Source organism: Musa acuminata, chromosome BXJ1-3 (genome assembly GCF_036884655.1).
Source record: "Musa acuminata AAA Group cultivar baxijiao chromosome BXJ1-3, Cavendish_Baxijiao_AAA, whole genome shotgun sequence".
Lineage (NCBI taxonomy): Eukaryota > Viridiplantae > Streptophyta > Magnoliopsida > Zingiberales > Musaceae > Musa > Musa acuminata.
Window position 1 is genome coordinate 37,133,869 of NC_088329.1, and position 23,236 is coordinate 37,157,104.

The following is a 23,236-nucleotide window of genomic DNA, read 5'->3' on the forward strand; positions in this document are numbered from 1 at the left end:
TGGACGCATACGCGCAACCAACCGCGACCGGAAGAGGGAAAATAAGCGGAAGGTCTCCCTCTCGTCCGCGTGTCGTTCGACGAAATGACGAGGACCGTCTCCGGCAGATTCCTCCCAGCAAGCCATTAGCTCACGGCCTACGGCACCTAACCGCGTGGAGAGAGGCGTCCGCATCCCCAATCCATCTCACTACGCCTACTCTGAAACTACCGCCCAAGTGTTCTCCTCCTCCTAACTCTGCCTATGCAAGCGCCCATCCCTCTTCTCTGAGGAACAATCCAGTCGAAGCGTCCGGAGGGCGGCATGGATATCATGGGATTCGGGGCGAGGGATGAGCTACTGAAACGAGTGGCGGATTCTGTCATGCTGTTCTGCGCCGATGCGAGGCACGTTGATCTCGAGCAGGAGAGCTTCCGGAGGTTCTCCGAGTACATGGGCCTGCTCCATGCGCTCGTCCGAGAACTGACGGCCAGGAGGGTGGAGAGGACGCCGGAGTGGGGAACGACGACGGCGGCGCTGCAGCAATTGGAGGCTGAAATCAATAAGGTCAGAGAAACCCTAAAGACCTACGGCGCAAGGAGTCGGCTGTCTCGGCTGCTCGTTTGCCGCGACGTGCTGTCCAAGCTGCAGCGGTCGGCTCACGAGATATGTAGAGCCATCGAAAGCCTCAGCTTGGGGAACCTGGACTCCACCTTGCGATTGAAGTCCAAGGCGGAGGAGATACTCCACGGTCTAGAATCCGTGGAGTTCAAATCGGCAGCGGCAACCGAGGCCATCGTTACGGAGATAGCGAATTCGGCTGCGGAGGATGGGAGGAGCAGGGACTACACGTCGAGGCTCCTGCACCAGATATCGGACGCGATCGGTGCCACCACAAGTGCTTCACCTGGACGAGAAATGGCCCTTCTGAAGCAGGAGAAGGAAGAAATGGAGGCCAGGAAGCAGCACGCTGAAGCCCTGCAGCTCGCGCAACTGATACACCTGTTGAGCAGAACAGAGATGATCCCCATCCCAAGAGGCGAAGGCCCCACACCCCCGACGTCAGATAACTTCATCGGATCCTTCACATGCCCAATCAGCGGCGAGCTGATGCAAGACCCGGTCGCCGTTGTTTGTGGACACAGCTTCGAGAGAAAAGCCATCCTTGAATACTTCGAGCTGGGACAGAGAACATGCCCGACCTGTGGAGAGCTGCTATCTTCCCAGGAGCTAACCCGAAACATTTCGCTTCAGAATTCCATTCAGGAATGGCAGAAAAGGAGCTTGACGATTAAGCTGCAGAATGCAATGTCCGACTTAGCCTCGAGCGAACCCGATACGCTCAACCAAGCTCTGGAGACTCTGCTTGCAGCAATGGAGGTGCCCGGTTATATCGCGGAAATCTCCCAGCTAAATCCTGTTACAAAACTAGTAACCATGTTGAAGAACAATGCGGTGAATTCCAAATCAACTCTGAAGTGCCTCTGCTACTTGGCCAATCACTCCGCGGAAAACAAGGCAAGGAGCAAAGGGAACTCTTTTCATCAAGACATCTCCTTTACTTTTCCTTCTTCCTGTGTGGGTTGACTTGCTACTCTTTGATGCAGGAAGCCATTGCTGCAGCAGGAGCTGTGCGGTGCATCGTGAAGATGTTCTGCAGGGGCGAAACCGAACCCGAAGCTCTGCAGGTGCTACTGGATTTGTCTGAGAACGAGAAGCTCGCAGATCTAATTGGGAACACCAAGGATTGCATCCCCTCCTTGGTCTCTCTCGCTCAGAACTCTGTCCCTGCTATCTCGGAGAAAGCCCTGCATGTGTTAAGCAGGCTATCGTCAAAGACGCATTTTGTCATACAGATGGCGCGAGCTGGACACGTTCGACCTTTTCTCACCTCATTCCAACAAGGTGAGCACGCAGCGTTGCAGATGAAGCACATCAACTGGAGTAGCTCGCTTGATGGTTTGACTGATTTGATTCGTTTCTTGTGCTTCACATCTCAGTCAACACGGAGGGCAGAGCGCAGATGGCCACAGCACTGACAGGGATGCAGCTCCTGGAGAACACCGCGAGACACTTCGAGAGCGAGCAGTTCATCGGCACGCTGACCAAATCGCTCTACTCATGCGTGTGCAAGCCCGCATGCCTCGGCTGCATCAAAAGGTTGACGGCCTTTCCTGGAGTGGTACAGAAGCTGGTGTTGGATAGGGACATCATCCCGGCATTGCTTGGCCTCGTGCACTCTACTACATCCGAGCCACAGTGGAAGCAGGACGCTGTTGAGATCCTGATATCGCTCGTGGGCGCCAGCCAGCCTCAAGACTACTGCAACAATCCAAGCTTGCAGGAGCTGCACTCTCTCCACAACATCCATGTCTTCCTCCACGCCGCATCCGCTTCCTCTCCTCAGACCAAATGTTCCTGCTTGCGCTTGCTCGTCTTGATGGCGACGAAATCCAGTGATGCACGGGACCTGATGCGGTGTGATCAGAGCATGATTAGTCGCCTCTTCTCCACCCTTTCGGGAGATCACCGTAGCGGGGTGAGGCTGCAGGTGCTAAGGCTAATACACAGCATCGCTGAAGAGCATCCGGGAGGAGTTCCTCTGCCACCATCTCCTGAGAAAGAAGGTGCTGTCAACACCCTCATAAATGTATTCACCAGCTCGCCTGACATGGAGGAGAGATCAGCAGCAGCTGGAATCATCGGTCGGCTTCCATCGGATGACGCCGACATCGATGAGATGCTCTACAGGTCGGAGATCCTGAAAGCCATACATGAAGTCATCTGTGCTACACAGGGCAGCAGCAACCACCACCATGTGACGATGAATGAACCAACACCATGGCAACCAACGATGGTGATCAACTGTCTCCTGGAGAATGTTCTTGCATCGCTGCTTCGCTGCATAGAACCCAAAAGGACAGAGCTCCAGAGACAAGCCCTCAAGCTCGATCTTTCCACTTCACTGATCAGAGTCCTCTCGACAGCCAGCTCGCTTGCCAAGAAGCAGGCGATCATTGCGTTGTGTCACTTATCCCATTCCAGTGACCAGACCATGACGGGCTCGGCCATCGATCTGAAGGACCAGAAAGATGGGTTCTTTCCAGTCTCACAGTTGCAGTGGATCTTTAGGATGAAGTCATGGTGTGGCTTCTCTTCGGAACTGTCTCAAAGCCTCTGTTCCGTGCATGGCTCTGCGTGCTCCCGCCACGCGTTCTGCCTGGTGAAGGCCGGCGCCGTGGGGCCGCTGGTGCAGATAGTGGATGAGGCGGAGCCCGTTGCCTGTGAAGCTGCGCTGGTAGCACTTGAAACCTTGATCAGGGAAGAGAGAACGGCCTGTTCTGCTTCCATGGCCATAGCAGAGAGCCAGGGGGTGGCTGCAATTCTTCGGGTTCTGCAGCACAACTCTTCTCTGCCCACCAAGGAAAAGGCTCTCGACCTGTTACATAGCATCGTGAAGCATTCGGAGATCTCAGTGAAGCAATCCCCACGATTCAAGGAGGTTCTCATCAACCTCCTCAAGGTGGAGGAGCTGAGAAAGAAGGCTGCTTGGATTCTAAGTCAGATGCATGACATTCCGCAGATGTCTTCATATTTCTGAAGCTTTATCACCGTGCAGTCAGTTGATATTAGATTTCCAAGACATGTAAACTGTCCATGTTGTTCCATATATGTTAATTTCTTTTTCGTGTACAATATAGGAGTATAGCCATAAATCTAACGAAACTCCAGGACTAAAGAACAGGTTTGTTGATGAAATATTAATTATTATTTTATAAGATAAGACAGATCTTATTAGAAACGTCATCCCTAAAACAACGTAAAAACATCCATGTTCTAAACTTCCTATGCTGGATTGAACCATCTGCAATCGACACACTGTTTTTATAAACTCGATGAAAGGTAGCAAGAAACAAATTCTCATAATGATAAGATATCCACTAGAATCATTGCACAGAGAGATAACTATGTGCTTAAAATCATTTCTGTAAAGCTAATTAATGCAGACATTACAACAAGTCAGAACAAGGTTTGCTTTCTAAACAGACTTTAAACTTACATGCTCCAAGTTGATTAGGGCAAGTAAGAATAAGAGTTGATATCAAACAGGAGTAAATGCTACCACAGACAAGAGACATCATATCATGTAGGTCGATGAGATAAATAAATCAGCATAAGTTATTCAAATATTCCCCATTATGATTCAATCAGTAACATACATAGTTCATGATTCCATACCTAAAGTTGACGATGCTTCCTAGTAGGAGTCAGATGGCCCTTGAGAGCAACAGATGAGGAATATACCTAGGAATAACAATGATGCCGCAAATGATACAATAGATGGACCAATATGGAATTCCCAATAACAAACAACCTACAAAATGATACAACCATGCAGATAGTATACATATTTTAGAGTACATATTAAATACATGGACATGAGTAACTTTTTCTCCAAATACATCAATGTTCCCTTGCAGACAGTAAATTCTCTCTTTTTTCTCCCTTTCTCTCTATTGAATCAAATTGATGAATGTATTGAGCTAAACCAACAACCATTTTGTGGACTTGCCAAGTTTTCTTCACCAGCAACAATGGTTTGTTCCATTTCTTTGTCCATGCAGTGTCTATTGTTGGCCTAGTCGTTCCTGAACCACAATAAAATGTAGGACAAACTGAGAGCTGAGATGACACCAATAAATGAAGCCACAGAGAGTCAAAAACATATATGCATTTAACAAAGTTTCTTCAGAGGAAGTCATTACAAAATTAGGAATGTATACAATTAGATAGATCCAAATAAGCATATTGAATATAAACAAGGCAGATCTAATACAAATACCCCTTATATTATAACTTCCAACAAGTAATCAAGGCATCTTAAACAATGCAATGTAAAGCTATAAAAGATAATTTCTATGAGAATCATAGGGAGGAATTGTCTCCTTCAAGTAGGGAAGCCAATCTTTAGTTGAAGCAGGAATGGACTCGTTAGCTCGATCTCTATCTTCCCACGTCTCTCAATGTAAGATGATTGTTAAAAATTAGATCACTGAACATCATGACTCCTCACTACTGTTGATATTGAAAACCTATTTTACACTGCTCTAAGTACCATCCTAACTTGGTTGTGATTGCATCTTGCATTAGATACGCATTCAATGTTCCTGATAGATTCCAGGAGTCCTGCTACCACAAACTCATTTTACAGCCAGCACACTGTCACGGACAAACTTCTAAACAAGGTGTTTGATGTAATGCTTATGTATGTCCGTGTCTTTTGGCATGTTCATGCCTTGTACAGAATGTAAAGGGGCGGCCGAAGGCTTAATAGTCCCATTTTAGTTGGGTTGGTGGCCTCTTTAGGCTTGTAAATAAAGATTGTGTCATGTGGACACGCTCGAGAGCTTTTCGGTCTGTAATGGACCATTTTACCCTTTGTTGTGCCACTGTTCAGAGCTTGTAAAGTTTGTTTGTAATTTGCATTGTCTATGAAGTGTTTTTCGGAGATGTTTGCTTGTGGATCCCGTTGGAGGCGTTCTCTCTAACCCGTTCTCTCTTTTGGTGGTCCTAAGGGACAATGGGAGGCTTCGGGGAGGCTGACCTTTGCGGACGGACGCGCGAGGGTGCCGCACGACTTAGGCAAATCCAGCTAAGTCCGTGTCATATGGTATCAGAGCGGGACAAGCACTCATAGAAACACTTGACATGCAAACGTGGGGGACCTAGCGGGGCTGCGTTGAGGGCAGTCAGCACATGCGCGACCGTTTGAGGGAAAACGGGCATGGAGATGTAGGGAAAAGAGTCGCTCAGAGGAGCGGGCATCTGAGATTGGCATTCAGAGGAATGGCCAACCCTTCGCGCAAGAGGCACCACGAGAACAGGCAAGCTTGGAAGAATCTGGAGCGCACAAAGGTTGGGATGGCTGAGTTTGAGCTACGGCTCAACGTTGACAACTTTACTTGATGGTGCTCAAGGCAAGCGAGGCGCTTGGCAAAAGGACGAGACCATGCAAAGTGAAATGAGTTGCTCAGCGACCGAAAGAGTTGTGCAAAGCTCACAGAGGTGAGGGGAATTGCTAACTCGAAGAATTCGGTACTCATGCATGGGCTTGTATGCGGACGATGGATTGTTCGTGGCCATCCCAAGGCGACCGAGACTCGGCGCCATGGAGCATTGAAACTTTCTCTTCGGCATGCGAAGGATACGTCCGGAGGAGGCTGAAGTGTGCAACGAGTTCAGCATGTTGCTAGGCCTGGAGGGGTGCAGCGGTGGCTGTATTGACGTGGAGGCGCAATCTAGCAAGTGCGTTTGCAAGAGGCAGAACAATGCACAGTTTGTTCAGCAGATCGGAGTAGTCCAAGGGGAGGGTGGTCTCCGAAACGAAGAGAGATGTTGCTCCAACGGGACAGTTATCCAGGAGGGATAAGTCTCGGCTCTCCAGAGGGAGAATCATGTGAGACGGACTTCACATGCTGAGGAGGAGTACCTCACAAACAACAACTCCACGAAGCTCAATGGACCGAGCAAGCAGCGAGGAGTTGTCACATGATCTCGCTCGAGAGAATGCATGGGTGGATGCATTGCGAGATCAAGTGGGGGAGCGACTTGAAGCAACTTAAATGAAGGCACACTTAGAGTCGATATGGAGATCGGACTCAAGGGAGGGCTGACCCGTGGAATGGTGGGCGTGAGGGCCACCATCAACTCAATGCAAAAAAAACGAGGAGCGGAGCAACTTGGGGGTAACTTGGCGAAGTACTCAAGCCGCTTGAAGGGAGCCAGCATAGAAGTTGGAACATGGAGCAGAGGCACAGTGCTTTCCTTAGACAGAGGTCAAGGACATGAACTCTTGCAGAGGCAAGAGTAAGATCATGTTGTTCCATGGGTCCTTCATTCTGACGGAGCAGACTCATCTTGCATGGTGCCAAAGACGAAGGGAGCTTCGGGGCACATGCACCTTATCTCGGAGGAGCATTTGATGGAGGAACTAAGGCGACTCAATTTGCGGAGGCGAAATTGAGTTCAGAAGGCCTTAGCACGGGGCAAGAGGATGCAGAGGCGGGTACTCTTGAAGAATATGCCATAGTGTTGCCATTCGAGTTGCTATGAAGGAAGCGGTGCGCAGCGGAGATTGTGCTGGTAGGGGCAGAGGCCCAGGATCCAGGCAATGGTGCACAATTTACAGCGAAGTCGGTGGACTTCGGGAGCTTCTAGGCGACGGACTGTCCTAGAGCGGTGCTTCATCTAGGTGTGACCCAAGAGTGGGTGGATGAAGGTCGATTGCCAAAAGAGCGAACAAAATCGAAGGTGGAGGAGACCCTACAATGTATTGGCAGAGGCCACACATGGAGGGTTCACAATTCGAGTTTATTCCACAAGGATCAGAATGCAATGGAGATGTCACCAGGAGGCGACATGGTGCAGCGGATCGTGGTGGGACAGTTCGTGGCAATGCGATACACACGACAGAGTCCCGGGAGGGACTAGATCATATGGAGGTATGATCGGGAGCTACTGGGAGCTCCGCTTTGGTGAACAACACGACGGCAAGAAGGGCTATGGATTCAAGGAGTGAAGGCCATGGTACCGCACAAGCGGGTCTTCCGGGCGTGCACCGAATTTTGCATCGGATGAAAACCTTGGTCATCAGCATATGGGGGCTGGGTTCCACCAAGGGAAAAGTTCGAATGCAAGTACCAGTGAGTCCCATGAGAGGGACTTGATCATGCAGAGGTATGATCGAAGCAGCTGGAGAGTTGGACTGCTCCAGAGCTCATATTCGCTTAAGGGAGCCCGACAAGTCAGAGGACAAGGTCGAGTAAGCGAACGTTGCTACCAAGGAAGCTAAGGAGAACAGAATCGGTGCAAACCCTACAATGTGATGGCAGAGGCCATGCATGGGAGTTGCAGTCTGTCTTTCCATCGAACAAACAGACTGCTTGGAGAACACAGAGGTGTTGAAGCAGGAGGTCGAAAGGGGCGAGGAAGCGACGACAAGTCTAGAGGGACTTAGCTACCCAAAATCAAGCAATCAGTGAGAATGGAGGTGGACTCAGAGGAGTATCACAGAGACATATCTACTGATTGTGAAGAAAAGGGATTCAGAGGCGAGGCGACGGATAGTAGCGCCATGGGCATGGCAGCGCCATGGTACCGCAGAGGCGGGACTTTCGTGAAAGTCATTGATCCCTTGCTCTCACGGAGGGAGAGTGCTTGGTCGTGAAAGGGGCCGAGGAGGTGGAGCATGCAGAGGCAATCTCCAAGTACCGAGACAAGGCTGAAGGGCAGAGGCCAAGAAACTTCGTAAGACCGGTGTCAACAAGTTTCTCATCAAGATAGCCGTAAGTGAAGGACTTCGGGTCATGCAAGAGTGCACGACCAAGGAACGAAGCAGGCAGTACGTGGTGCTGTACCTTTGCTACTCAGTGGAGTAGGCGGCAGGGTTGATGGAGAAGACGGTACAATCCCAGAGGCGACCTCATCTATCAGAGAATTACTCCAAGTTGGGGTGAAAACTTCCTGCATTCCAGAAGTTCAATGGCATTGAGAAGGTGAATCACAGTAGCTAACTCAACGCAAGGAGTGCAAACACTTCAAGTGCTTCAGAAGTGTGAGCAAAGAGCAGGCGAAGGCCAGTAACCAGCTCGATGCATGAAGTACAACCTCGAGGAGGCGGGCGAAGTCAAGTAACCTTTGCCTTCTCAACTCTTAAGAGAATGGGCGAAACCGAGTACCCCAGTTCTCTTATCTATCCAGCAGAGGAGCTCTGCACAAGTTCAAAGACCCTTCGAAGATAATGGAAGACAATAGTTGTCAAATCCTCACCAACGGTGATCAGTGCTACTGAGAGTAGATTGTCCGCTTCATTTCCCAACGAAATGCCAATCGAAAGCGGAAGTGATGCGAACCTACTTGGATGTGACAACTAACTGAAAGAAGAGTCAATGAGCAGATTTTGTGGAGGAAGGACCCAAAACTTCAGAAGTTTGCGAGGCGATGCTCGTTAAAGCTCCAACAAGCATCCACCCAGTTCAAGCAGCATGTGGAAATTTTGAGAAACTGGCGCAGTAAGAATGGTCTTTTCCTTCATTTGGTGGATCCGCAGGAATCAACGAGGATCAACACAACTCAGCCAACCCCACACCAGAGTCAGAGTCATTGGCGAGTTGAAGCAGCATGGCGGATCAAAGGTTCGACTACTCAAAAACAGCAGCTGGGAGCCAGGAGGCGCATTGCAGCTGGAGCAGAAGATTGAAGACTTAGCAAAGGCGAAGAGTTGCAGTGTTCACAAAGGCTTCGACGAGGACGTCGAAGGGATAAGTGGGGGAGAATGTCACGGACAAACTTCTAAACAAGGTGTTTGATGTAATGCTTATGTATGTCCGTGTCTTTTGGCATGTTCATGCCTTGTACAGAATGTAAAGGGGCGGCCGAAGGCTTAATAGTCCCATTTTAGTTGGGTTGGTGGCCTCTTTAGGCTTGTAAATAAAGATTGTGTCATGTGGACACACTCGAGAGCTTTTCGGTCTGTAATGGACCATTTTACCCTTTGTTGTGCCACTGTTCAGAGCTTGTAAAGTTTGTTTGTAATTTGCATTGTCTATGAAGTGTTTTTCGGAGATGTTTGCTTGTGGATCCCGTTGGAGGCGTTCTCTCTAACCCGTTCTCTCTTTTGGTGGTCCTAAGGGACAATGGGAGGCTTCGGGGAGGCTGACCTTTGCGGACGGACGCGCGAGGGTGCCGCACGACTTAGGCAAATCCAGCTAAGTCCGTGTCAACACGGTAAAAGACAAATATGAGGGACGCTATGCTTATTACCGCTTCTACTCTTGCAGTTAAATACCCAAGTGAACAACCAAGTTTTGAATATAAGAGCAGATCCTGTACCTGATTAGTAATCAAAAGCAGTGTGTTAAGTTGAAATGTACAAACCTGAAGCATCTGCATTAACTTTGGATGCTGCTCTAAAAGCTGGCAAAGTTTATCCCGGTCGCTCAATAAAGACTGTTAAATCAAAACAAGAAAAAGAGTGTCTAAAGCATGACCCAATATGCAGAAAACTAGAATAAGAATTACTTCTTTATATATGACAGACGTATACAGACCTGAATGGCTTCAGGAGAGGCAAAATATTGCTGTAAAGTTATCCCTGAATCTTTTTGCTGCAGAAGTGAATTATCAGCTTGGATATTCTGAGTGGATTGTTGAATTTGCTCAGGCATTGGCTGTAAGGGTTGCAAAGCAGGTTCCTGCTGTTGTGGTTGATAATAAAATTGTAATTGGGGAACCTGAAGCTGCTGGGGCACCTGCAATTGATTGACCTGAACTTGGAAAGAGTTTTGCTGGAATGACATTGCTTGATCGGATAGTGTTTGTGAAAGTTGATTAGGTGGTCCAGGCTGCTGAGAAGGACGTGGAAGCTGTGCTTGAGGTAGTGGTGGTGGACGGGGTAGCATAGACTGCAAAGAGGATTGAGAACTTGAAAAAGGTTGCGAAAAAATTGATGGGGTCTGAATATTTTGCAATGTCGGTGAGGTGAAAAATGTCCCAGGTACAGTGTTAGGTCGGCTAATAAATAAAGGTGGTGCAAATGGAGGTAATGAATAAGTAAGGCTAGTTCCAGAGGCTGACAAAATTCCATAATTTGTGCTACTCAAAGGAGTGGAAGCAATAGAGGGCTGGGCCCCAACATTACTAATCTGATTACTCAATGGAGCCTGGGACCCAGAAAATAGTGTGGGTGACTGATTAACTGAGGCAGACAATGGTGGTGGCAGAGGTGGGAGTGGTGGCACTGGCCGTGCTGAGGTGCCAGGAGCGAAGATGTCAGTATGCAGCCTATTGCCAGATGCCACATTCCAAGATAACTTGGTATCAAGACCAGGTTGAGCATTTGGGAGTGAACTATTGCTAGTTGATGGTGGATTATCTGATTGAAGCTGAAAAAAAGAATAGCAATGACATTCATTTCCATTTGAAATTGTAGATGATGCAGCTAAAATAAGGTGCTGTGGCAAAAAAAAGGTCATCAGATGTGATCCCGTGACAAACATTACCAGTACTTACATCAAAAGATCGAGGAGGATATCCTGAAGGAACTGGAGGTTGTAAATCCCTGGCACTGTTCAAAAATGGTAATGAGTGGCTATGTGCTGGCTCAGCAGTCTGGGCTGACACAGAAGCTGGAGGGGGCATTGGTGGCAAAGGTGGCTGGTTGATTGGAACATTTAATCTTTCATGTGAACCAGACGATACTGAACCATCAACACCTCTCTGTGGGCTGTTGCTCTGATAAAGTGATGATGGAGCCAATGGTTGCACAGAGGATGGAGCAGGAGATGCATTATGTGTGTGTGATGGAAATGCTGTATGCTTCGTTGAGGGATGGATAGTAGAAACCCTTGATCCAGCATTAGGGGAGACATATTTTGATTCTTCAGATTGTTCACAGGAAGAATTTTCTGCTCCTGTGCCTCCAATGTTCTCTGAGGAAGCATTTGCATCTTGAAATACTGGAACTTCATGCCGTGAAGCTAACTGTCTAACAGGAATATTCATATGTATGCTTCCCTCTCTGGTTGCTGGAGGTGTGCTCAATGGAGAAAACCTAGAAGGATCATCTGCATCACCTTCAGTCTCCCCAACAACAAAACTTGGTGAACTTTCTCCAATGACAACAGGAGGGCACAAATTCTCATCTGGTTGAGGGAACGGTAGTCTATCATCAGATTCTGACTCCTCATCAAAGACAATATTTATCTCTTGAAGATCATCATCAAGATCCGCCTTCACATGCCGTGGTTTATCCAGCTTAACAGAATAATTAGGACTCGCATGCGTTAGATTTTTAAACTGTGATCCATCACCAACTGCTGCCAATGTGGGGTTTTGGCGCTCTTTTTGTCTTGCCATAAATTCATCTACATGAATTGATGGAGGTCTACCGCTAGTGGGCATACCACGCTGGGAAGAGCCAACAATACTTGGAACATTACTTGCACCATCAATGTTTCTCTCCCTAGCAACATAATCATCCACATGCATGGAAGGTGGCCTGCTGGTGTTGGGCTTCCGCTGACGAAAGGTGTCCCGTCGAGTAGGCCCAGAAGGACCACTGGGCATATTCAATCCTCGAGAGAATGCACCAGATCCTACAGATTCAGGCCCAAGACTATCGCGTGCACGTTTGTTAGATCCATCTGCTAATGCCAGTTTCCTTTTAGAAGAGGATGTTGGCATCAATTGTCTATCGAGAGAAGAATCAGGACATTCCCATGTAAGCTTCTCTGCAAATTCTCCAACTGAAAAGTCATAGACAATTTTCTCAGCATCTTGTTCAAACTTCCAAAAGTTCGACAACATAAATGCAGCTTCATCATCCACAAATGTTACAGTCAAAGATGGCATATTCTGAGAAGTGCTATCCAAAGGTTGAACAATATCAGAGGAGGCAGCTGAGGCTTCACTTAGTGTGGTGCCTTCCAGTTTTGTTGATGAACTGGAAGAATCCTGTAGGAAACCTAACATCGATTTTACTGATTCCCTAACCTGGAGAGAGAGAAGAACATTGTTTCAAATCTCAAAGTAAAGGAGAGAGAACCAGCTAAACAAAGCTATATTCATCACACCTGATACAAGGTTGGCTTCCCTACTTTTACAGTTACATTCTCATCATCATTAGTGATTCTCTGCTCCAATTTTTCAGTTATATTGTACACTTTCCTTAACTGCTCCTCTGAAGAAACTTCAGAATGATTAACATCATTTGAAAGTCCAAAGAGCCATTTCAGTATCGAGACTCCATCCAACCTAAGGAAGCATAATTACACGATTTAAAAAGTCATCTAATGTTGCATAAATATGTTAGTTAGAAATTTAAAACACTACGATGTAGAAAAACAAACAATCAATAAGCAAAAAACTAGCAAGGAAAAAGTTGAGTACCAAAAGATCAAGAACTATAACAAGAAAAAATTTTCCTTCCAAACCACCAACCCCATAATACTGTAATCAAGATCAGTAAATACCTGAAAAGTTATGCAACCGAATATAAATAAAACAGGCAAAGACAACCACAGAACCACTGAAACAGAATAGAACTAGCACTATTTTAACAATTATAATCATTCAAAACCCAAATAAAGGTCACTGGGCAGGTGTAGGACTTCAGACAAAAAGTAGAATAAATCTGCTTACAAATGTAAAAACAAGTCAAAAGTTTCGCAAGGACCTAGATTTGCAAACTAGGAGATGGGGAGTTCAACATTTTTTCTGTTATAAAAGCATAGAAAAAGATAGAGGAAGATTGGAACCAAGAATAACAGTGAAAAAATAGCTTATGCCTTATATGCACTCAAAAAGGACAAAAGTGGCCTAATTCCTATCACAATCTTTGTGGAACAACAAGAGGTTCCTTTCAAGCAATTGATGCCAAAGATTTCACAACACAAGCAACATGAAAACACAAGATAATTAAAGACGAACTAAAAGCTATTGAACATATAGGCTATGACTATCAACATTACATTAACCAAAACTTTGAGAAAATGCTAAACCATAAATCTATTAAGAACTAGGTAGATGACCAAAGATATGATGGAAAATTTCATATGACAATGGGATTCAAAGCAGTAGTATCACAGTTAAAGATAGGGTTTTGGACCGGAGATGAAGCACAACGGCAGTGCTTTCAATCCATGAGTTGGCAATATGTGAAAGACAGAAGATAAATGACAGGCATGTCATGAGTCTAGTGGTAATGCAACATTGATTGAATGTTTTGATGTATATGAGGTGTTCGTTGCATAAGTTTCAAAGTGTTTTAATAACTTTCAGATCTTAATAGCAACATATTATGCACCTTTAAGAGCTGAAGCTGAAGATTAGGTGGAAAATGAGGTCAGCAGATAATTTAGAAAAGAGGCCATCTCATCTCAAAGATGTTTAACAGGTCAGACATGTCTTATAACATGGCCAGTTGCACAAATAGAAGGAAGCTATATGAATTTATTCTTCTGTAGTCTCAGAAATGGCAAGCAACTCACCGTGGGAAAAATAATTGACAGTGCAAAATCATTTCTGGGAAAAATATGAGCTCCAAAATCTGACCAAATATCAAGGAAAATGAGATCAACAACTAAGATCATGAAAAGCAGTGACTGGTCCCTCATAAAGTCCTTCAAAATATTAGCCATCCATTTGAAAAAGAGGCAGGCAATATCAACAATGGTAGTGGGTTCCAACTCTTTTGGCCCTCCATCACCCTCCTTTCAGTATCAAGACAATCTAAACATTCTAAACTACATGTTCTCATTCTCTTACCTATCCAACTTAATTACAAGACTTGGCAATCTATACCACTTCATCTATAATATAGCACTTGCAATCCACTCTTTAATTTATAGATATGCCACCCCTATAAGCATGGTTTCCTAAAGCATTGTAGTTGTAGGTGTAATGGGATTGACACAAACATTAAACACCTATAGTTGCTTGGAAAATGTAAATTTTTAATTCAATCTCTATATAGTCTATATATGCACAAAACTAGGTCATAATTCCACTAATCATATGTGAAGATTTTAGTTTTATACCTGCATCCGATTACTAATCTCTATATGAACAATCCAACATGGCAGCACACGAATTGTTTGGAGAATTGACACCACTGATGGTACATCCATTCTGACTACATTGGTTGTGGTGGCCAAATGCATTAGGGTATCTCAAGAAATCAAGTTCTTAAGGCAATTTTGGATGGCAGGAAAGCATGTTATGAAGATAGATCAATTACTCTCTCTGATTAATGGTAATTGATGAGCAAGAATTATAACAGAAAAACGTGACTTCTCCCTCTGATTCAAACTCCATAAGGTCCAGAATGATGACAGCAGTGCAGACAATATTGATGACAGTGGATGGAAAATGTGTGCAGCTGGGCAATGCAAAGACAGTTCTTGGGTTCAAAGAGATGACAGAGTGCATAGCTGAAATCAAGTCAGAATTTTATCCTGATGGTAGCCTATTTACCAGAACAGATTTTTTCTTAAGCCATAACATGACGCCAACAATTGGTTCCGGTTTGCCAAAAGTGAAGCATGATACAGCTCAGAGCAGCATGATGATGATGGCAATTATACTACTCAATATCCATCATGATACACTACATAAAACTGGATCCACATCAGCAAAGGTAGCAAGACCACTTGCCACTATCAAAATCAAACTTATAGATCAAGATACCATGACAACTGCTAATCTTATTCAGCAATGGTATACAGTTCTATTAATATCAAATGTCATGTGAGCAATATCATTTGTAATTTGTACAAAATTATAATATTAACATTCAACCATATCCTATTGCAGATCTAAAACTACCTCCCCAGGTAGCATGACATTCATGCCAGTGGTACTAAAGGCGACTAATACTAAACTATGATACAAGTCAGTGACTTGTATATTTGTGATTGTGGTTCATAGGACTTAAAACATATAGTGAATCACTACTAAAGCAGATGTACTAATTACTAAAAAGGTTAAGGTTTGAGAAGGTTTAGGCCTTTGGGAAAGGCAAAAATTAAAACCAGAAAATTTTAAAATTCATGGTTTTTAAGGGTTTGGGGGAGTCTGGAACTGGAACCAACAGGTCCAGATAGTAGCAACTTGGTGCGGGTTGACAACAATAGGTAACAATCTAACTGAAGACCAATATCAGTAGTGGACCAAGGTTTTAAACATGGTTCCAAGTTCCAACCATCTTTTTTTATTTGCCACAAGTTTATCTCGTTTGTGTAAAAATATACCTTTGTGATTTGTACATATAAATTGTTTTTTATAAAAAATTCCACCCAAATTTTAAAGTAAATTTTGCTTCAGCTAACTCCAAGCCATGTATAGGATACTTCTGTTCATACGGTTTTAACTGTCTTAAAATATCTGCAATTACTTTACATGCTGCATCAACTCACATCCTAGACCTTTCCTACATGTATAATTATAAATGACAAAGACCACACTTGAGGAGTTGAGGACAGATGCAGCTTTCAATCTTCTTATGAGTTCCTAGGAACTATATTAGTTTAAACTACACATACTGCACATTCAGGAACAATAGTTACACTTTAAAGTTTAAATGGTAAAATAAAAAAAACAGGTAAGAGTACCAAAAATAAGGACAAATTAGATTATATACTACAGGATTCAATCTAGACTGATTTAAAGAGAGCTACACAAATATGCAATCAAACTTCATAAATAAATTACGGAGCCTTGAATCAACAGACAGATATGGACTGCACAGAAAAAAAAAAAAGCTCCATGAACAAACTAAAAACAACACTGATTACTTCATGGCCATGCTTATTTGCATTTTGCGACACTGTGGAAACTAATAAATTTGTTTGCTTGGATATTGATAGCCTGAATGAAAATAGTAAATAAAAGAGAAACAAGCACAAAAGAAACTTACTTGTCATCCTGAACGGAGAGGCACATCGCACACAAAGACAATGTATAAAGTATTTCAACCACATCCGCCACAGTACAATTGTTGGCATCCAATGACCACAGAAGGTTTTTCAAGCAACATAGAAAAGGAGGAGAAGATCTCCAATCAACCTCATCAAAACTATTACCGTCACCAGTCCTTTCATCTCGTTCTTGTTCATCAGGAACAGCAGATGAAATCTGTGAAAATAAGAATGCAAGAGCACTTCTACCGTGATTGCATGTAACTATTGCCATAAAAGTGACAAGACAAGATAGCAACTCCCTTCCAACTGGTAAAACCTGCAATCAAAAGGACAACTGATCACAGTTCAAAGATAAAAAAATTGAAATGGTTTCATGGACATCAACAAAACAAGCATATAACTGGAACTGCAAAATCTGTAAAAAGGGATTCCCTATTCAACCAACAAGATGCTCCAACTTTGAACTACCAGTGTTGTGCTTGGAACACCAACTGATCATATCAAAAGGAATTTCAAAGGCATATAAAACAAGAAATTAGCACTTGAATGACAGAAAATAAAAATTCATAGTAGATCAATGCCATAATAATCAAGTATCTAATTGAGTCAGAATCTGTTCATAAATTTGACTATTTGTCCTAAAAAATAACATTACTAGCAAAATAACTTGTGAAAAGAAGACAAATTAGATCAGATGAATTACCAAAAATAACTTTCAATGACTTTCTTTGGTCAAGCATTTTACTTAGACATGCTTTATTCAGAGATAAACTCACTGCAAAAAACAAGCTATCAGCAAATTCAGTGCAATGTCAATTTAACATTATCATGACCACAGCAGTCCTTGTCAATTGATATTACATTAGCATCTTAATTTTCTAACAGACATTTGTTCAAACTTATCAAGGTTCCTCAGCTTCATATTAACGTATTATGTTATCCCATTTTTATAAGAATCACTTCAAGTGGATGCATAAAAATTATCACTTATGCATGTGATGTTCTATAAATCAAGGATTGAAATTTCGTACCATACCGGAGTTTCGAGATTCGCTCGGTACAGTACAGCACTGTATACCGAGCGGTACACACACACACACACATATATAAGTAGAAAAAAGGGCAACTGCCTCGTCGCCCTTTTTGGCATGTGGGGGCCACACGAGCAGAAAAATGAGGCGACGTCACCTCTTTTTACTGCATAGGGAGAAGGTGGGGAGAAGAAACTGTTTCCTTCTCCCCACGCTCATCGCCTTGTCACCTCATTTCTTCTGCCTATGTGGGGAGAAGAAAAGCCGCCTCGACGACGCTCGGTTTCTTCTCCACGCAACGTCGCCAAAGATTCTTCTCCCCGCGCAGATGAGGAGAAATCGCCGACAAGACCGAGACCTCATGGCCTCAGACAAGGAGGGAGAGCGATGTCGAATCTCCAGGTTCTCTTCTTCTCCCTCTTCTTTCTTCTCCCTCGGTTAATACCACCCAGTAGCGGGTGGTGACGACTGATTTAGGGTGGTAACGGAGCATTTATAGCCCCAATCGACGGTACCGCCCGGTAGCGGGTGGTCCACGTACCGATCTGCTGGCGGACCAACACGTACCGCCCGATACGAGCGATATTATTCGAAATTAAAATCCTTGCTATAAATTACTACATTCTTCATTAAATATTACTTAATGGTCTTTTAATATTTGATATGAACTCCCAATTTAACCTTAGTGTCATTTTAGAAATTATATTAACAGCATTAGTATCTCGAAATCTCTTTCATTGAATAGGCATGAATTTGAACACTGTATGCATTGGGCCATATAAGGTGGCATGATGTTTTCTACTAAAAATAGGAACTGCAAGCTGTGTATCATAATGGTGGCCTCAGCACAAATTCAAAAGGTACAAGACAGAGTGTTTTCGTACTTACTTCAAGGTATTATAAGACAAGCTCATTACATCAGTCCCTCTCTATTTCTCGAGTAAATGAAAAAAGGGACATATATTAGCTACATAGAAGGTGAGAAAGATCAGGCTGCATGACCTCAGTCTCATTACACTCATTGCATTTTACTTCAGAGAAAGATAACAATAACTCGAGCAACTAGGACAGCCTTCTTCTATCTCAGTAGCAGAATGTTGAATATACAATAAATATCCAAAAATTGAAATAATAAAAAAGATATGAAGATCCTAGGCCACCAGAAAGATGGAAGAACAAAGGATCAATAGTACAATGCAGGATGAGCATGCAGTTAATTTGAAAGATATAATATGGAAAAGAAGAAATGTTCAATGTACTTGTTAGCATGGACTTAAATCTCATTGTATACCATGAAAGACTCAAGTAAATAAATAACACAATTAAATATCAACTATACCAGTTGAGATTCTATTAATTTTGGGGTGTTTTGGGCTGATAACTAATAGATTGCAGAGCAGAGACCCCTTAAACCAGTCTAAACCTTTTTAGAAATTCATTTGTATAGCAAATCTTCAAATTCCTTTGAAGCCCAAGGATGTGAGCTTCATGAAAAGCAATCCCTTGACTCACTTGGAAACACTAGGACAAGAGCATCAGTAACAAAGTGCGAGAATGAACTCAAACAGCAGAAGAAGATCGAAGAAAGAAGAAGAGGTATACATTAACCTTCTTGTCATACTCTTTTTTTCCGTCTTATTTAGTTTGCTTTCCTGATTGATTCAATTCATATATCTTCTGGTACAACTATATTAGCAACCCCATGCTACGTACTATAAACCAAGGTTCGCAATTTCGTACCATACCGGCGTATCGAGCTCAATTTGATATGGTACGATACGAACATACTGAGCGGTACACTCTAGCATACCGCTTGGTGTGTATATACATAATATATATAATATAATATATATATATATATATGTTAAAAAATAAAAAAAGGGCGACATCGTCTCATTTCTTCTCCCTGTGCCCCGCGTGGATAAGGAGAAGTCGCCAACGACGCCGAGGCCTCGTCGCCTCAGACGAGAAGGAGGCGACATCTCATTTACGGCATCCGGCGAGAGAGTGCGACGATCGATCGGAAGTATGGAGGGAGAGTGGTACCGGATCTCCAGGTTCTCCCTTTTCTTCTCCCTCTTTTTCTCCCTTTTCTTCCTTCTCCCTCAACTAATACCACTCGGTAGCCAACGGTGACAGTCAAAATCGATCGTTACCGATCGATTTCGAGGGCAGAAATAGTCCCAATCGACGGTACCGCCCGGTAATAGGCAATCCGCGTACCAGTCTGCTAGCAGACCGGTACGTACCGCCCGGTACGGGTGGAATCATTCAAAATTAAAATCCTTGCTACATACTGCTCCTTCATGAGTGAAAATGCAAGATAGCTAATAATACAAAAAAGAAACGTAGAGTAAATTGGATCAATAGAGTAGGTCTTAAAACCACAAATAAAAGTAATATGAATAAGAGTATGAGATTGTTCTAGAGAAGATTAAGAGTTATGTTCAATTTCAAAAGCATATCTCCATAGAACCTCAATTTGCTTATGACAACAATCCTCAAGATTTTCAATCTAGAACAAAGTTTGATTTTACGTGATTTAATTTGGGAAAGAAATGCAAATTTAGAAGGATATGGTACACAAGATAGTTTAGTGTTAGTGAAAGAAAACTCCCAATTATTTGAACAAGCTCCAATATCACACTAAAATCTGGCCTTAAAACTTCTAATCAATCCTCAAAAGATGCATAACTCAAAACTGCATTCAAGTAGGCAACATTTTTATTTTCTATGACTCTTTGTAGCCAAAGTGAGAAAGAAACAAGTTATATAAGGATGAAAAAGTAGAGAAAGAACAGAAAGAATACAAACTGAAGCTTCACTTTAATGAAAAGTTCCCTGAAAGTAGAACTTTATTTATACAATGGTACGATGAAGATGCGATTGAGCAATGAACAATATTTCTGAAGATCATTCCAAACAAATTCTTTATTTTAACAGGGGTTACACACATGAATAGGCCCAAAAGTGGCAAATCTACAAATTCTTGAAGGACAAAGGAAATTGACGAGGCCATCATAACATTGATTAGATTACACATAGAATGATGAAACAGAACTCTTGCATTATCTAAATGTTGTAAAAATCTCAATGTTGTAAAATCTCTAAAGAAACATTTCTTTTATGCTTATACTTTCATTAAAAATCCTAAATCCTAACAAAAAAAATGAACACAAAACTCCAAATTTACCTGCAGTAACTTGAGGAGTTGATAGACAACACAGGAACTTTCTTCAATGCAGATGTCATCTAACTTCCTATAGTTTAAAAGCAAATTGAGTTTATATTCATGAAAGACAAAATATACAGGATCATCAAAAAGAGAAAAAGAAAAGCACCACATATCCTGACCTCTCAGGTGATTCACTTTGTTTAACCGGGGATTGTGAACTAAAAATCAAAGCTAAGGACTTCAATACAGGAAGACTCCAGATAAGCAAGGAAACATTTCTAGGGAGGACCCTGCTTTCTAGAATCAGATTTCCATCTGTTTTAAACACAATGATATATCTCCGAAGTACTTTTCCCAATATTTTTAAAGCTCCCATGTTAAGCAATAATGCCTGAAAATTCAAAACAACTAGATCAGAATACTTTTTTCTTATAACTGCTAACAAAGTGAAACTGCAACTGAAGTCACCTTGGCATGGGGATGCTCCAACAAGCTAGCAATGAAATGAAGCAACTGATATACCTGAACAATAGATAAGGACAAATTGTTGGATCTCTTGATCAATTAAAATAAAATAAAATTGAAGTTTTACCTTAAAAATATCCATCTCTGATGGGGAGGTTTCATCGACATGATTATCTATCCAAGAAATCATTGGTTGCAAAAGGACAACTGCACATTCTGCTCTTTGGGTGGCAACGCGAATTATGAAAACCCGAAGCATATCTTGTACAACCATTAGGGCCTGTGGAAAACCAGCAATTAAACTATAAAAACTTATTTCAAGCTGGCAGAAAACTTGGAAAAGTAGTACAAGAAGGAAAAACATACAGAAAAGGCAAAATGCAGAGCAATTTGTGCAATTCGATCAAGTTGCGGTGTCAACTGAATAAGCAGCACCATTAGGTGTTCCGGCTTCAAGTACCAATTGACGTCTTTTTCTACTTGAGGACCTAATAATGTTCCAACACTTAATGTTCTAAGGGCACTCAATGGTGGCATTTCATTTTTCCACGACCAGATACCTTCATCAGGAAATAGATCACCCTTCACATGCAGATGGATTATATAAGTCAATGAATGTTAGATGACAAAAGGGGAATAATAAATTCATTGTTAGGTCAAACAGGTGCAAAGGAAAAAAAAATCTAAAAATATGAGTCATATAAAGAAGCAGACCAAAAGGCAAAAGATACTGCAGGCATCCTTTGGACCCAAAGCTAGGGAAGACGTTGCCCGAACACTTTCAAGTACACATTGAAACAGACCAGGTGTCCAATCAAAGATTGGCCAGCATGCAAGTGCTGACGTAAGGAGATGACAAACAGCACCAAAACCAAGGGTCGAGCTAGGATACGGAAAGGACAAATCTGCGGCACTTGCTGCTAGTTTCAGGCTGTAAAAGTAATGTTAAGGTTTAGAATGCCACAAGTTGCAATGGAAAAAACAATAATACACAATGTTTACCTTATTTCTCGATGCAACTGCAAAAGGGCATTCAGTAACTTTTTGTTGCGATACTGCTCCTTAGCATCCTACAAACAAATAGATATTTTGTTTAGAAATAAATGAAACAAAAGAATTAAAATCAAATCCAAGAGCATTAAAATAATTATTAGGAAAACATCTCCTGTTTCAAGCAGCATAACTGAACCAATATGAGTTCACAATGGGGAAAAAAAATCTGATGCTGAGTTCATTAATGTATTCCAAAGCTTGAAATGAACAATAAAACACAAATCACAAATTATAATTAAAGTAACTTCCAGGCTTATCAAAGTTCTGGATTTAATCATCCAACTTCATATTGAAATTCAAGAGAGATGATGTCAAAAGACAGTATAAAGCTCCCATGACAAGAAAGCTAGAAGGGTCTATGTGGTTTTCCCATAAGCATGTAAGTAACATCCAAGAGGCATCAACTAGTAATAAAATATTATTTGTCCAACAAACTTCATACTTGAGAAATTCAAATGATCTGGAAGCACCAAGACAGACCAGCTATCTGTAATTAGTGCATCCTCATAATAAATTTGCACAAAGTAGACCAGATGAGACATTCATGATATAAAAGTGTGTCTAATAAAATGCCTGTGCCAATTGATGCATGCCTGGTCAAGCCCGCATGAAAAGAATGGACTGCTAGCAATCTCCTGCAACCTACAGTTACATGTATAGCCAATGCCTTAACTTGCCAAGACCTGACATAATATTGGTTCACGTGTAAAATCAACTAATAGTGTGGGCATGTGATATGAGAATGACTTGACACAGCCTATGACCAGCAAGAGCACAAAATCCACAATGGAAATTCTCATGTATAACCTATGAGTAACACACCACTCTATCATCTTACATCTAAGAAGGGATTTAATTGAGGCGACATTAGCAAGCATGGATTCAGACACTAGTAAGTACACACCATATTGACCAATATATGCCGATCCAACCAAGGACCAGTATTGAACCATATAGCCTGGTACTGTTTGAAATTATGTTTTCAGGTGATACCAGACAATATGGATCAGTATACCACCTTGTACACTATAACCATACCAGTCAGTAGAGTATCA

At 42.8% G+C, this 23,236-nt stretch overlaps 2 protein-coding genes across 3 annotated transcripts in view; one reads left to right on the plus strand and one right to left on the minus strand.

Annotated features, from left to right (window-relative positions):
- The first annotated feature begins 10 nt into the window (after positions 1 to 10).
- Positions 11 to 3,675, plus strand: LOC135627369 (U-box domain-containing protein 44-like). The gene is made up of 3 exons (XM_065133451.1): positions 11 to 1,497; positions 1,587 to 1,884; positions 1,980 to 3,675. The coding sequence occupies exons 1-3, from the start codon at positions 304 to 306 to the stop codon at positions 3,578 to 3,580; spliced, it is 3,093 nt and encodes a 1,030-aa protein (XP_064989523.1). The 5' UTR covers positions 11 to 303; the 3' UTR covers positions 3,581 to 3,675.
- Positions 3,676 to 4,140: 465 nt separating this feature from the next.
- LOC103979351 (protein virilizer homolog) overlaps positions 4,141 to 23,236 on the minus strand; it is a 33,261-nt gene continuing 14,165 nt past the window's right edge. For both annotated transcript variants that reach the window (XM_009395467.3, XM_065133467.1), the window contains 13 exons: positions 22,131 to 22,198; positions 21,843 to 22,059; positions 21,495 to 21,710; positions 21,256 to 21,408; positions 21,132 to 21,185; positions 20,843 to 21,054; positions 20,682 to 20,748; positions 16,454 to 16,773; positions 12,612 to 12,792; positions 11,050 to 12,531; positions 10,089 to 10,922; positions 9,916 to 9,987; positions 4,141 to 4,628 (listed from right to left, as the gene is read on the minus strand). In XM_009395467.3, coding sequence (XP_009393742.2) covers positions 4,608 to 4,628; positions 9,916 to 9,987; positions 10,089 to 10,922; positions 11,050 to 12,531; positions 12,612 to 12,792; positions 16,454 to 16,773; positions 20,682 to 20,748; positions 20,843 to 21,054; positions 21,132 to 21,185; positions 21,256 to 21,408; positions 21,495 to 21,710; positions 21,843 to 22,059; positions 22,131 to 22,198 — 3,897 coding nt within the window. In that variant the 3' untranslated portion in view covers positions 4,141 to 4,607. The remainder of the gene's footprint in view (positions 4,629 to 9,915; positions 9,988 to 10,088; positions 10,923 to 11,049; positions 12,532 to 12,611; positions 12,793 to 16,453; positions 16,774 to 20,681; positions 20,749 to 20,842; positions 21,055 to 21,131; positions 21,186 to 21,255; positions 21,409 to 21,494; positions 21,711 to 21,842; positions 22,060 to 22,130; positions 22,199 to 23,236) is intronic.